The sequence below is a fragment of the Artemia franciscana genome, chromosome 12 (genome assembly GCF_032884065.1).
Source record: "Artemia franciscana chromosome 12, ASM3288406v1, whole genome shotgun sequence".
NCBI lineage: Eukaryota > Metazoa > Arthropoda > Branchiopoda > Anostraca > Artemiidae > Artemia > Artemia franciscana.
The window spans coordinates 26725034-26739466 of NC_088874.1; the positions used below are offsets into that span (position 1 = coordinate 26725034).

The 14433-nt window shown below is 36.6% G+C and overlaps 1 protein-coding gene across 2 annotated transcripts in view; it reads right to left on the reverse strand.

Moving 5' to 3' along the window:
* Positions 1–8781: 8781 nt before the first annotated feature.
* Positions 8782–14433, reverse strand: part of LOC136033928 (uncharacterized aarF domain-containing protein kinase 5-like) — an 82114-nt gene continuing 76462 nt past the window's right edge. For both annotated transcript variants that reach the window (XM_065714943.1, XM_065714942.1), the window contains exons 11-12: positions 13223–13390; positions 8782–8947 (exon numbers count right to left, since the gene is read on the reverse strand). In XM_065714943.1, the coding sequence (XP_065571015.1) occupies positions 8842–8947; positions 13223–13390 (274 nt within the window). In that variant the 3' untranslated portion in view covers positions 8782–8841. The remainder of the gene's footprint in view (positions 8948–13222; positions 13391–14433) is intronic.

The following is a 14433-nucleotide window of genomic DNA, read 5'->3' on the forward strand; positions in this document are numbered from 1 at the left end:
GCCGGCAGAGGTAATCCCGGAAAATCCTTCCCTTGAGGCGTTCAAGAGAAGGTATAACAAATAAATCAGTGTTCGAAAATGATGTAATTATCAGGAAAAACTTTCCGGTTATTTCATTAATCTATAAAAATCGAACCATAGTGATGGAAAGATGTCCATCATAAAAGATATTATATGTTTGAGAAAATACTCTGAACTTGTTAGAACCAGGTGAATCATCAGAAATATGCTTGACCGATAGTTTCATTGTACGTCGTCTAGGTCAAATAGTTTGGGCATTTTACAAGGATGGAAACTGGCGATAGTGTCGACAAAACAACTCTCAATGCTGTCTAACTTTTGGCGAATAAGGGTCTGATTTCAGTTCCTGACACAAAAGCAATTACAAAGCTTGAAATAATACAGTGTCTTCTAACACTAGATTTTTTTTTTTTTTTTTTTTTTTTTTTTTTTTTTTTTTTTTTTTTTTTTTTTTTTTTTTTGCGGACACTTGTGCCAGTTTTTACTCTTATAAGTTACCCATACTGTTTGGTCTGTGTAGGAAACGAAGACATCAAACCCGACGCGAGCAAAAATTACTATGGACAAAGGAATAAAACTTAAAAAGAACAGAAGTTATCATGAAATCCAACTTCAAACCAAGATAAATCACAACAGAGTCGAATCGTATTGCCATCCCTCAAATCATCCATAATATCCTTTATCGTTTGCTACAAACAAAATATACTTTTTTGTCAAGATTATTCAAAGGACCGGCTGGCCTGGGCGTCAGATCTTAGGGGTACTTCGGCTAAGATTTACAAAAGATGGCTGTGTTAATCATTCAGTAGTTCACCTGAAATTTTTTGCTGGGCAAGGGAGGGAGAGGTTAATTTAGCCACGGGTGCCATCAACACTAGGAATGGCCTTGTTTTTTATTAGTTGAAGAAATAGTGGTAGCAAAATAAATAACGCTCGAACGTCGAAGATTTATTTTTCTTTTACATCAGTATATCTTTAAGATAAACTTAGTTTTTATTAGTCTGGTTTCTAGTACATTTTCACCAATTGTTTCTTTTTTTCAAATATATTCACTTTATGTGTAGTCGTATAAAAAAGAAAAACTTCTGATTTAGGCTATTTATTTTTTATCATTCAGTAAAGCATGAATAACATGCTACCCTTTTGGAGGCTTCCCCGGTTGGTAACACTACACTTAGTTGAGGTGAAATTTCTCGAGGCTGCACTCTTGCACTCTTGCACTCTTGTTTGTGGTAATTTCTCCTCGTTTTAAGTTTGGCTTCAGGATTTGTTGTAATTGATGTTCCTACTAGGTTTCATTTCTTAATTCTGTGTGATTTTTCCTCCTTTTTAGTATTATCTCTTGTAACTAGGTTCATGCAGTTGCGTTAGGTTCATAAAACTGTGTTTCGACGGTTTAGCACCTGCATTGACACATTTCAGAAGTACCATTGAAAAACATCTCCGTAAACAAAAACAATGGCTTTTCTAATATATTTTTATGACTAATTCAATCCTCTTTAAAGATCTAGGCTATATAATCCTCTACCTCCCTCGTCTAAACAGTAAAAGGAACACAAAAGCATACTGATAGATTCAATTAGCTTGAGCAAAGCATGCCAAGAATTGGGTATCTGAGGAACAGATTCATTTGATGCTACCCTTTCGCTTGGAATGACTTTCATGGAGAAATTTTCACTGAAAGTCTGATGATTCCGTCGAAAGGAGGTACAACTTATGCAACCTCAAAGAGGAACTAGGTAAAAAGTTGGTGGGACATCAGATACTTTGAAGTATCTGACACCTAAAAATAGGGTAAAGATCCCATGTTTTACGTCTTTCTGTTTGTATTTTCGCGGATAAAATGACCAATTTGGTACGAATAGCTCCCCAAGTTTTATATCTGAGGGTTGAGGAAGGGGTAGCCCCCTCACAGGAATAGATACTGTTCGTTTTAATGTTGCTCCTTACTTACAGTTGAAAAAACATATTTTTATGACTAATTCACTTCTCTCTGACAATCTAGGCTGCATAATCCTCTGCCGCAGGGTTGCCAACTTCCAATGTCAGAAAAGGGTGTAAATCAAGGCCAAAAAGAGTGTAAGTTATTGAAAACAGTGGCGGATCCAGGGGAGGAGCCCTCCCCTGACGTAGTGGTGGATTTGTGGTTGGGACCGCTTGCTCTGGTTTGGGTTGGGTTGGGATGAAAGTTATTTTCTTTAGTTGGTTTTTAATAGTTGACTTTTTAATAAGTTTTTAGCTATTAAGATCAGTTTCTTTTTGCAAACAAGTTTGAAACAAGGTTTCAGTTACTTTCTGGGGTCTCTTGTTAAATTTTAGTAATGACGTATATCCCAAAAAATATTTAATTAAATTTAGGTTTATCAAGATAATCTGTTCGTATTACCACAAAAGCAAACTGGGAGGCGAAAATCTTCATTTCGTAATAACAAGGAGGGAAAATTTAAAATCCTAACTTCTTTGGACTGTCGAAATACCTGTAGACTCTTCAACGCCTCACTCTTTACGCTAAAGTTTGACTCTTTCTCTTAACTCTACTTTTTAAAACAGTAAAAAACTTTAGCGTAAAGAGCGGGGCGTCGAGATGGAAAATCCCCTTTCATATAAGAAGCAATTTCTGTTCGTTTTACGTTTTAATGTCGTTCCTTACTTTCATTTAAAAAAACTAGTTTTTTTTTACTTAGTTTCTGGACGTTTTTTAATTAATGCATGTTTTGATCTTGGCTCTCCGCACATAAGCCTAAATAATTAAAACGAAATTTGCATATTTTTTTTTTTGGCAAAATGGCTTTCTCATTGTTTTATTCGGAAGATTTTGAGAAAAAGGAGCGAGGGAGGAGGCCTAGTTGCCCTCCAATTTTTTGATTCTTAAAAAGGCAACTAGAACTTTTATTTTTTTACGAACGTTTTCATTAGTAAAAGTATACGTAACGAACTTCTATATTCGTATGTTTTTATTGCGTATATGAGGGGGTTCACCCCTCGTCGATACCTCGCTCTTTATACTAAAGCTTAAATTTAGTGCCAATTCCTTAAGAATGACCCCTGAATCACAAAGGCCGTAAAATAAATAGTTGAAATTACTAAAAATACTTTAGCGTAAAGAGCGAGGTATTACAAGGAGGTAAACCCCTCATATGCGTAATGATTTCTGTTCGTTTTAAGTTTTAATGCTGCACCTCACTTTCAGTAGAAAAAACTCTTCTTATTTATTTTTTCATTTTTTAAAATAATGCTGGAAAATCCTGCGCCCCCCTCATTGAAAAGTCTCTTCCCCCATAAGAGGTTCTTCCATGGAAAGATCCTCCAATGTAACCCCCCTCCCCTCAACTCTCCCCCAAACCAAAAAAAAATCCCTCTTAAAACGTCTATACACTTCCCAGTAACCATTACTATATGTATACACAGGTCAAAGTTTGTAACTTGCAACCCCTCCCACGGAGACTACGGGGGAGTAAGTCGTCCCCAAAGACCTCTTTATTAGGTTTTTCGACTATGGTGAATAAAATGGCTATCTCAGAATTTTGATCCTGTGACTTTGGTGAAAAATGAGCGTGGGAGGGGGCCTAGGTGCCCTCCAATTTTTGGTCACCTAAAAATGGCCCTAGAACTTTTAATTTCTGTTAGAATGATCCCTCTCGCGACATTCTAGGACCACTGAATCGATTCGTCTACCCCTGGGAAAAAAACAACAGCAACAAAAACAAATAAACACGCATCCGTGATTCGTCTTCTGGCAAAAAATGCGAAATTCTACGTTTTTGTAGATTGGAGCTTGAAACTTCTACAACAAGGTTCTCTAATACGCTGAATCTGATGGTGTGATTTTCGTTACGATTGTATGACTTTAGGAGGTGTTTCCCCCAATTTTCTAAAATGAGGCAAATTTCCTCAGGCTCGTAACTTTTGACGGGTAATATTAATCTTGATGAAACTTATATATTTAAAATCAGCATTAAAATGCGATTCTTTTGATATAACTATTGGTATCAAAATTCCGTTTCGGTTACCATTGAGCCGGGTCGCTCCTTACTACAGTTCGTTACTACGAACTGTTTGATTATCGTACGATCAATAAACATATTAACTTTTAAATTTTCAAATGTATTTAAAGTAAAGTTAAGAGGACTTTCAACTTAAATCAACCTCTAAATAATGGGTTAGATATTGATTTTCATTTTTTTTTCTTGAAAGGTAATGAGTAGAACTGAACTGTAGTTGACTTCATCAAATGTTTAGATAAGGTTTTGTCTTCATTTTATCCAAATGTTTTGAAAGGAATATAAGAGGTCCAAGCAACTAGTCATGAACTATAGCTGACTTCACAGTAGTCAAGTCAAGTACTGTACCATAGCAGCAAAAAAAAATGATGAGACTACACTTTCCACAACTTCAAGCATATGCTACCTCAAAGGATTAAAAAAAAAAAAATCTAGAGATACGACAGTCTGAGGAGCACAACTCTTCATGTGTGCAAATATGAGAATATACAGGCAGAAGTTCAACCTTGTAATAAGAAACGTATGCAGAAATTGACTTTGGAGCGGTCCAAAACTTCAAATAGAGCACAAATGGAAGAAAAAGAGAACAAAGACAACGAGTAACCATAGGAAAAATCTCGAAAATCTTGCGATTTTAAAAGAAAGATGAGCATTAATATACCATGCTCCTACACTCTGAGCATAATTACTTATGCTTATAACTACAGCAGTGAATTTTCTTTACGGAAGCAGAAGCAAAACAGATTTATCATCCTTCGGAACAGCTCACAAAATTCCGTGTAGGTTTTAACTCATATAGATAAATTAATAATTAAAACTGGCAATCAAACGAAGTACTAAATATGTAAGAAATGGAATATCTTAGACTCTTGTAAGCATAGTAAATAATGGATTGCAGAATCGTAAGCTCCATAACACCCTATAGAACAATAAAGGTAGAAATACAACTTGCACACAATGGACAGTATGCAAGTCTAAAACAGGCAAGTTGAAACAATAGAATATTTGTTTGCGCTCTCTTTCTATGTAAAACAAGAGCCAAGAGATCATATGGCACTTATGACGAGATCGGAAGATCCAAGAGCTCATATGGCACTTGTGACGAGGTTGGAACCCTAAATTAGACTCAGTGCTCCGGTTCCTAAGATTTCCGTTTTCCCCTCCACCCCTAATGTCCCCTATTTCGATCCGAATTGAAGATGGAGCATCTGACGCATGACATCTTTCTATTTATCAAGTTTCATTAAGATCCGATCACCCATTCGTGAGATAAACATACGTCATTTTTCACGATCTCCCCACCCTCCAGCCCCCCAGATTGTCGAATCAGGGAAATTACTGTTATCAATTCAGTTTGTGCTGGTCCCCGACACGCCCACCAATTTTCATTGTTCTAGCACGCCCAGAAGCACCTAAACTCGCCAAAGTACTGGAAATCCCCCTCAAAGAGAGCGATCCGGTCCGATTATGTCAATCACGTATCTAGGACTTGTGTTTGTTTTTCCCAACAAGTTTCATCCCGATCTCTCCACTCTAAGCGTTTTCCAAGATTTCCGGTTTCCCCCTCCAACTTCCCTCACTGTCACCTGATCCGGTCAGGATTTAAAATAAGAGCTCCAAGACACGAGGTCCTTCTAAATATCAAATTTCCTTAAGATTCGATTACCCGTTCGTAAATTAAAAATACCTCATTTTTTCCAATTTTTCTGAATTAATCATCCTTCCACTCCCCCCCCCCCAGATTGTTGAATCGGGGAAGCGCCTATTTCTAAATTAATATGGTCTTGACCCTGATACACCTGCCAACTTCTATCGTCCTAGCTTATCTGGAAGTACCCGAACTAGCAAAACCGGGACCGACAGACAGACAGAAATTGCGATCGCTATGTGTCACTTGGTAAATACCAAGTGCAATAAAAAAGATTATTTTCTACACTAGAAACATCAGGGAATTAATTTATTCTGTTGATTAGTAGGAAGGCCCTTTTCGCGGAAATGAATGTCAAATTTGGATTCCGGATGCAATTCTGACTATAGAGTTAAGTTTGAACTTTACCACTCCCCCCCCCAATATGTAAAAACATACCCTGAATTGATATATAGGGGTGGGGTGAAGTGAATTTGGGCAAAAAGCAACTATTATTTTCGGAAAGAGTATAAGAAAAGGCATCGAGTGGCATGTTCACTTTATTCATAGGTCAATAATATGAACTGCTATTGGCTTCAATATTTTTGGCCTTGGATTCATTTCTATAAGTGTCATTCACTCAATTCTGTAAGTGTCATTGACTCAACTGCTTGTGTTCATTTCTGTAAGTGTCATTCATTCAACTGCTTTCCAAGATAGCAAGAAGTGTCTAAACCACAATTTTAGGCTACCCCATATTTTCCTAATGTACTCTTTTATGTCATTTTGATAGTATGGGTCCCATCCAAAGCAAATTCTTGGACCCGTGGGTGACAAGATAAGATTTTTATTTCAGAAAAATTGGCAATCACAAGCAGAGATGGGTCATTTGCGCTTTAAAATGGTGCATAGGCCTAAAGTCTTTGGAGAGTTTTATCAGTTTGAGAGTAGACTTTGAAAAGGATTATTTTGGTTGTTGCTTCTCCATCGCCTTACTGCATGTTGCATTCTCGCTTTTCCATTTCCAAGAAGAATGGTTATGCCCCATGGCTTTAAACTTCCTTCTATAAAAATTTGATATTGATTCTACCACGTTTTCACTTGTTATTTGTTCTTTTATCTACTTCTTCGTGAGTAGTTGAAATTACCAGAAAGACACCTGGGGGACGGCCTAGGCAGACTTAACAGATCATACCGGCTAGCTGTTCTATCTTTTGCACTTAAATAATTTAATTTAAATTTTTTATCTCGCTTAATACTTTTTCTATCATAATCTCATAAAAGAGTGCAAATTGGTACATGGAGTGAAAGAGTGCAATGAAAAAGAGAGTGTATTTCACACGAAAAGTGTGCAAGTTGGCAACCCTGCTCCACTGTCCTCGTCTAAACAGTAAAACGAACACAAAGGCATATCGATTGATTCAATTAGCTTAAGCAAAGCATGCCAAGGATTGGATATCTGAGGAACAGAGTCATTCGTTAAAATTCAACGTCCCTTGTGTATAAGCTGCCTTTCGTAAAGAATTGTGACACAAAGTCAAACTTTGGCGTAAAGAGCGAAGGATGAAGAAGGGGCAGCCCCCCACATATACGGAATAATTTCTATTGGTTTTAATATTGCTCCTCACTTTCAGTTCAAAAAAACTTGCTTTTTTATTTAATTTCTGACCGTTCTTCAAACCATGCCGGGAAATTCCCCCCATTCCGTGTACAATCTTTCCAGTAAAATACCCCCTTAAGAAAAATTTGTCCTTATAAAAAATTCTCCCCGTGGAAAATACCCCAAAAAGATTTCCAAGCATTTCCCAATAACAATCTTATATGTGAACAATAGATAAATTGCATAACTTATAGCCCTTTCCCCAAGAATTGTGGGCAAGAAACGGCAATCTAAAGATTTTGATAGGGTGTATTTGGGAGGGTGGAAGGGGCGTGGGTGGCGGACTAGATGCCCTCAAATATATTTGGTCAAGCAAAAACGGCACTAGAACTTATAATTTATGTTCGAATGAGCATCTAAGACAATTGGTTCGATCCAAACACCCTAGAAAAAAAAGGACATCCATGATCTTTCTTCTGGCCTAAAATAGAAAATTCCACTTTTTTGTAGATAGGAGCTTGAGATTTCTATAGTAGATTCCTTTCATAGGATAAATCTGATGGTGTGACTTTCAACAAGATAGCTTGATCCTTTTTTTTTGGGGGGGGGAGGATCCTCTTTAATTAATAGGCAGCTTTAATTGGCTCTTGATTAGCCAAAATACGAATACCGAAGGGGCATTTAGGTCGGTGACCTTGCATTCTAGAGCAGTATTTTTGTGAACGTAATTCCCTCCATTACAATGCAAATTGCTTTACTAAATAAAAAACTGTACTTGAACTGTTCTAGCTGACAATGGAATTATCTTGATCCTCTTAGTTATTTATTTTTAATTTATGAAGTTTTTGTACAAGTGTTTGGGACACTTTTCTGAATGCGTTTTTTAAAACTTGAATCTGTAAACGGTTTTTAGTTGGAAGAGCTTTTAGTTCAATGTGAAGAGCTGCAACAAAACTGGCAGATGTCGGGTCATTGTAGCTGACAGCAAAACTCTTAATAACTAATTTCGTTAATGAACGTTTAACATGTCATAGTTGAACGTTGCATATCGTCGAACTAAAACATTGTTATTAATATCTATTTTCACTTTTTTATCCTCAAAATATCTAAAATTTACTTTTAATATTATGTTTTTTTTTTAAACTAGTGGGCCTCTTGAAATTAGCAAACGAGTCACTCGGTGACTCACAGGTGATGGATTGCCAGCTCCTGCTCTAGATAGTTGAGCGTTTCGTAGAGTTAGAATCTATTCATTGATCCTTATTTCTAATTCGCATAGATATCTAAAAATCCGTGAATTACGAGATTATAATTTATTTCACATATATAGCTATAATTTCATATAAATTGCGCAAGTTGCCGTAGTAGCACTCATTCTTTTCATTGGAAAACTTTGCAAAAATAGGACCAAACTTCGAAAAATGGGGCTAAGTAAGCTCGTCTTGTTTTTTTTTTAGGGAGGGGGAGGTAGCCTACGAATATATATGTTTTCACTGCCTAATACAATATTAGAATCAAAGCGGTAAGGCTGCTTTGAAAATGATAAATTTAATAACAATATATTAATGTTTCTACAAAACGTAAACAATTGTTTAACTTCGGAATCCTTCAGTGATTTCAGAAAGGTCTGGAGCTCTGCCAATCAAATACAAAAACTTGAAATACCAGTGAGTTGCTGCTAAAACTATGTTGTCAGAGCTGAAATACAAATATATGTAACATAAAGTGATTTCAAGAAGAAAAAACTATTCTGTGTTTTAGATTTTTCCCATAGGATGGGTCAAAATTTTCCCCATCTCAGTTCCATGTCGTCGCGGTTTTAGCTAAAGGTCATAACTGACATTTCCCTCGAAACTCGTTTTTTTGCATATTCTTGTTCATACTGAGTACATCTATGACACTTAGTCTTGTCATTGGCCTATCTACAGCACTTCCTGGAATATTCTTCATGTCTTGGACGTAACCGAAATTTTCCGGTTTCAAGCAAAGGCCGTAAGGGAAGTTACGACATTCACTACTTTTGCCAGTTACGACCAAGGGCTACTGTTAGTTACAGCCTCACTGGTTTTCTGTATAATCATCAAGGTGCCTGAAGTCACAAATGAAAGTAATTTGAGAAAGGTTTAAAAAGGTTTTGGCAGGTAAGACAACTTCAACTTCTTATTGGTAAAAGTGATCTTTGGTACGACTATATTAATATTCAAAGATCTTAGGGTGTGCGTTGACATCAAGCATTGAGTTGGCTCAAAAAATATTTCAATTTCTGTATAAATTGAGAAGGGGTAAAGACATGTCGACGAAACTTGGCGATGTAAAAAAAAAACGACTGAAAAATGTGAATTAACTGGTGATAATATCAGTGCAGCTGAAGATTTGGAAACATATAAGCGTCCTTGATTCCAGTGTAGTAATGTCTGGTGATGTTCGCTCTTTTTCGATAGTCAGTACAGGAGCCCAATGATCACTTAGAAGAAGGAGTTGTAGACACTTCTGCAGCAGAAGTAGTTATCGATGATGATGTGACTGATATTATAATTGGAATGGAAAGGAAGGTATTGGATGGAGAATAAACAGCTCCAGGACACAAGAAAGCAGGCAAGACCCTGAGTGCAAAATGGTTACATTGAAAAGAACACACTGGGGGAGAACACAATTCAAGAAAATTGAAAAAAGTTATTCAAGAAAAGAAAAGAAAAGCTGTGATTTGCAAGTGCAAGTTCAAATGCAACAAACTTAGTGAAGAGGAAAAACAGCATCTTTGATGAGTTCTGGACATCGGAGAGAAAGAGGGTACAAGGTTGTGCACAGGCAGTTTATTTTGGCTAGTATAAAAGAAGTATCGGCCAAAAGAAAACCGCTGGGACGGAATCTCGAAGTGACAACTCCTTCTTTTACAGCTTTACTGTCTATGGTATGCAGAAACAAGTTTGCAAGAAGAGCTTCCTTGGGATTTTGGATCTGGGAGAAGAATTTTTTCTGAATGTTCTGTAAAACAAGTCACCTATCACTTGATCTAAACCGGATCTGAGGAAACAAAACAGCCGGAGAAATCCTAAGGCGCGGGTTACTGAAGATCAAAAAAAATTTGCAACAAATTATGTTAAGTCGTTCTCAGCGGTTGATTCCCACTTGATCCAACTGATCAAGTAGTTCAGTTGATCCAACTGAACTAGGAAGTCCTTGGAGTGCAGACTTCAGCCAGCAAAAGATGTAAAATCTGTAAACAAAAACACGCCAGGCTTTCAAACGTGTGCCTGTCAGTAAAACTTATTCAGAATGATACTGAAGTCCTTGAACCTAATCTTCCGCAAGCCAGAAAGGACCAGTGCTCTGCATGTTGTCGTTTTGATAACTTACCAGCAGATAAGAAATAGGAAGAATCTGAAGTATATTCTGCTCATTTGAATCGGGCAAAACATGCCCGAGAAGTGAAGAATATGATTAAAGAAAATATCATAAATGGATAGGAAGGGTAAGAGAATGCCACACTTTTAAACATTGACTTACAAAAAGTTCTTGAAACTCCAAAGGATCAAGCAGCACCGATTTTTTTACATAAGGAAACTGGTAATTTATTACATGAAGATCTATGACTTGACAAGAAGAGATGAGTACTGCAACTTTGTGAGAGGAGACGACAGGAATGCGAGGAGCAGATGAAGCTACTACCATTATGTTTCGAAATTTGCTCAAAAACCAGGAAATCAGAAATTTCATCAGGATTAGAGACTACTGCGCTGTGCAGTTTCGGAACGTGTTTCTGATGGGCATGTTCTTGGGTGCTATTCGATTTCTACATCACATTGATGGAATTAGTTACATTTTCACAACAAGAAGACGAATGCACTGGTGCATAGAAAGAGCCAACGAAAACATCCTAATTTACAGCATCGAGGGGTGAGCACGATACGTCGCGTGGCCAGGGCCAATTCCAGGCAGTTTGAGGTTGAAGTGCTAGACGACGACGAATACTTTATTGACTTCCAAGAAATTGGTGGACTTACTGTTTCAAAAGAAACAAAGCTATAAAGGTGTAACCCCAAGCAACGGTGCAGAAACTGTGAAATAGAACTCCAGTAAATGGCGTGACTGCTGCAGACCAAGTGCAGTTAGTTGTGACTATGACTACGAGTTCTCCGTACTAAAGGTGAAGGAATCGAAAACACAAAAAACAAAAGGGGTGAAAAAGTGTGTGCACTGAAAAAAGTGCCTTTCTACAAAGCAACCCACAACTTCAATTTTGTCCCGTTGATGGATGCTATGCCGAAGAGGTACAAGACACCGATACAACTGTTGAAGTAAAAATTAAAGGATCTCACGGACCTTTGCCAGACTCTGGTTATCTCCAGGACTTATCGAAATTTCTACGGATCTTTGCCTCATGCTGTAAAATTTGAGATGCCTTTGAGGAATTTGACATCGAACAAGATGATGAAAACTATAAAATATTCCTTTTTATCTTTCTTACATATTTAGAGTTTGATAAACAGAGCACAGTAAGAGCTGTAACTGTATTTAGGCTACATTTTTGGTTTTCAGCTAAAGTTCTAACTGCAGAATAGCCTACAAAGTAAAAGTTGTCGTAAATGTAATTATACTGTCAAATAATGCAACCAAATATTACCACTTATGAATTTTCTTAGATTTCTCTGGTCAATTTTCTGATGTATGGAAACTTCCTTGCCATTGTTTTCCTTCTACTATAAAATTATGATTTTGTCAGTTACGACCTTTAGCTAAAACCGCGAAGATATCAATCATTTCTTCGATCTTTAGATTTATTTTGGATACAAAAACAAAACCTCAGGAAATAAGAGACATTAAGTTATTACGAATATAATCTACAGTTTTTACGTCACACCTCCATTAACTTTTCATACACTTTTACTGTAATTTCTTGTAGCTATTTTAAGAATTTAAAAGATTTAAACGATTTTAATGGTAGAAGAAAAATTAGAACTACCTCAACACCAAGAAAAAGCAGCAGAAAGCAAAATAATAGCCACAGAATAGGCACGGTCCTGAATAATAAGAGCAAATATCGAAAAAATGATAATAAATAGTATAGAATATCGTACTAGAGAATACTCTAATGAAGAAAAATATAAGTAAACTATAAAATATATTACTAAGGTATCACACCTGTTACCAGTACGTTGTGGTGCAAAAACGTCATTTATACCCTCCTGACGGCGACCAGCAACAAACCAGCGTCAAATATCTCAAAAATCTTTAGATATATTCCAGGGGTCATACACAACCTACTTTCTTCCAAAAAATTAAAGCCGCGTTTCAATTTGGCGCTTTGCGGACGTTTTGGAAACGACATATTGGACTTGAACATACAATTTAAAAAGTTGATGTCTCGATTTGCACACTGCCGAGACAGGAAAGCCGCGTTTCCATTCGGTGTTTAACAGAAAAACTTGAAACACAGCTTGAGTCTACACCATAAAAAAGAAGGGGATATCTCAATCTGTGTATAAGATAAGGTAATATTAATCAGAGAATCAAAATGTTTCTCCAAATATAAATGACCATTCTTAATATAGTAGTTTTGCAAGCCAAATTTAAGAATATACGTAAATACAAGGGTGGTCAATAAGTTCTTTAAAAATAATTCCATTTGCTTTTAGGAATTCTTCGAAACTCAAAAGCTTGAAAGCTACAATTTGATTCCGATGAAGTCGAGCATAATTTTAAAGACAGGAAACATCGATAGCATTGATTAGAAATAACAGAATTTTGTCAATTTCATAATGAAGAGCCCAATTTATAATAACAATCGATGATTGACAATGGATATGCTCACAAACAGATAGCTTTACGTTTCAAAATCAAATATATGCAGGTTTTTCACAGGTGGGACTGAAAAATTATATTCAAAGGTTAGAGATTCTGAAATTACATATGTCTTTAGAGTGAGGAGAATAGAAAAAAATCAGGCAGACGGTAAAAACAACAAATGCTTACATAATTTTCCAGTCAAAGACAAACTGCTGCCAATAGCCTCTTAGTTTCTGAAGTATGGGCGCGTTTTCTTCGACAAAAGCCCCTCTTGTAGCACTACGAGCCATTAGTCGGTATCTATCTACAGGACCGCCATGATCCTTCGTTATGGCTCTAACAGTATTTATATTTCTGAAAGGAAAGAAATATAAGACAGATGAAGATTAAAAACTTACCAAAGCACTTGTCAAGTGAATTTAGCTTCACATTCTCCTAACTCATTACAGCAACGACAAAACAAAAAATATTGCTTTTTTCTTACAACTCAACCCGGACGCTCACTTTAAAAACCTTTTATCACGACTACCTTTCTTACACCTTTACTACTCAAAACTCAGCCCCGCTCACTTTAACTTACATCTTATCTTATTACTTTACCTTATCACCACTACCTCACCCACACCTTCATTACTCACTAACACTTCATTTCTCACAACTTGTCTCCGCTCACCTAAACTTACATCTTATCACAAGCTCACTCACACTTTCACTACTCACAACTCAATCTCGCTTCCTTTAACTTTCATCTTATCATCGCTACCTCACTGACACCTTCACTACTCACTCACACTTCATATTTACAACTCAACCCCGCTTACTTTTCATTACATCTTACCACTTTATCTTATCATCACTACCTCACTCACAGCTCAACTCCACTCACTAACTTACATCTTATCTTATAACTTAATCATTCACAACCTGTGGCATACTTTACGTTACTTTACTTTAAAAAAGAAAATTTTTAGAAGAAAAATACCATTTATAAGTCACTTTCGTAATACTAACGGCCAAATTCATAATACTCTGCTCTAAAGTAGCAACGTCTTTGAATTAGTAGATCAACATTTGACGAAGGAAATTATGCATTTTACAGCACTCTTTCAACTGCTCAAATATATTGACTACTGTACCAACTAGAGCTTAGCTCACAAATACACAGGATATTGGATATAATGGATATTGACATCCAATGATTTTAGTGTTATGGTGCATTATTAAATGTCAGAAAGCGGACCTTGACTATAAAGAATAACATTAAAACGTACAGAAGCTGCTCCATACATGAAGGAACCTACCCCCTCCTCAACCCCTCCCTCTTTCGCGTAAGTTTTAAAATGGTTTAAAACAGCACTGTATTAAACTGTGTAAGCTTTGCATTAAACAAAGCAATA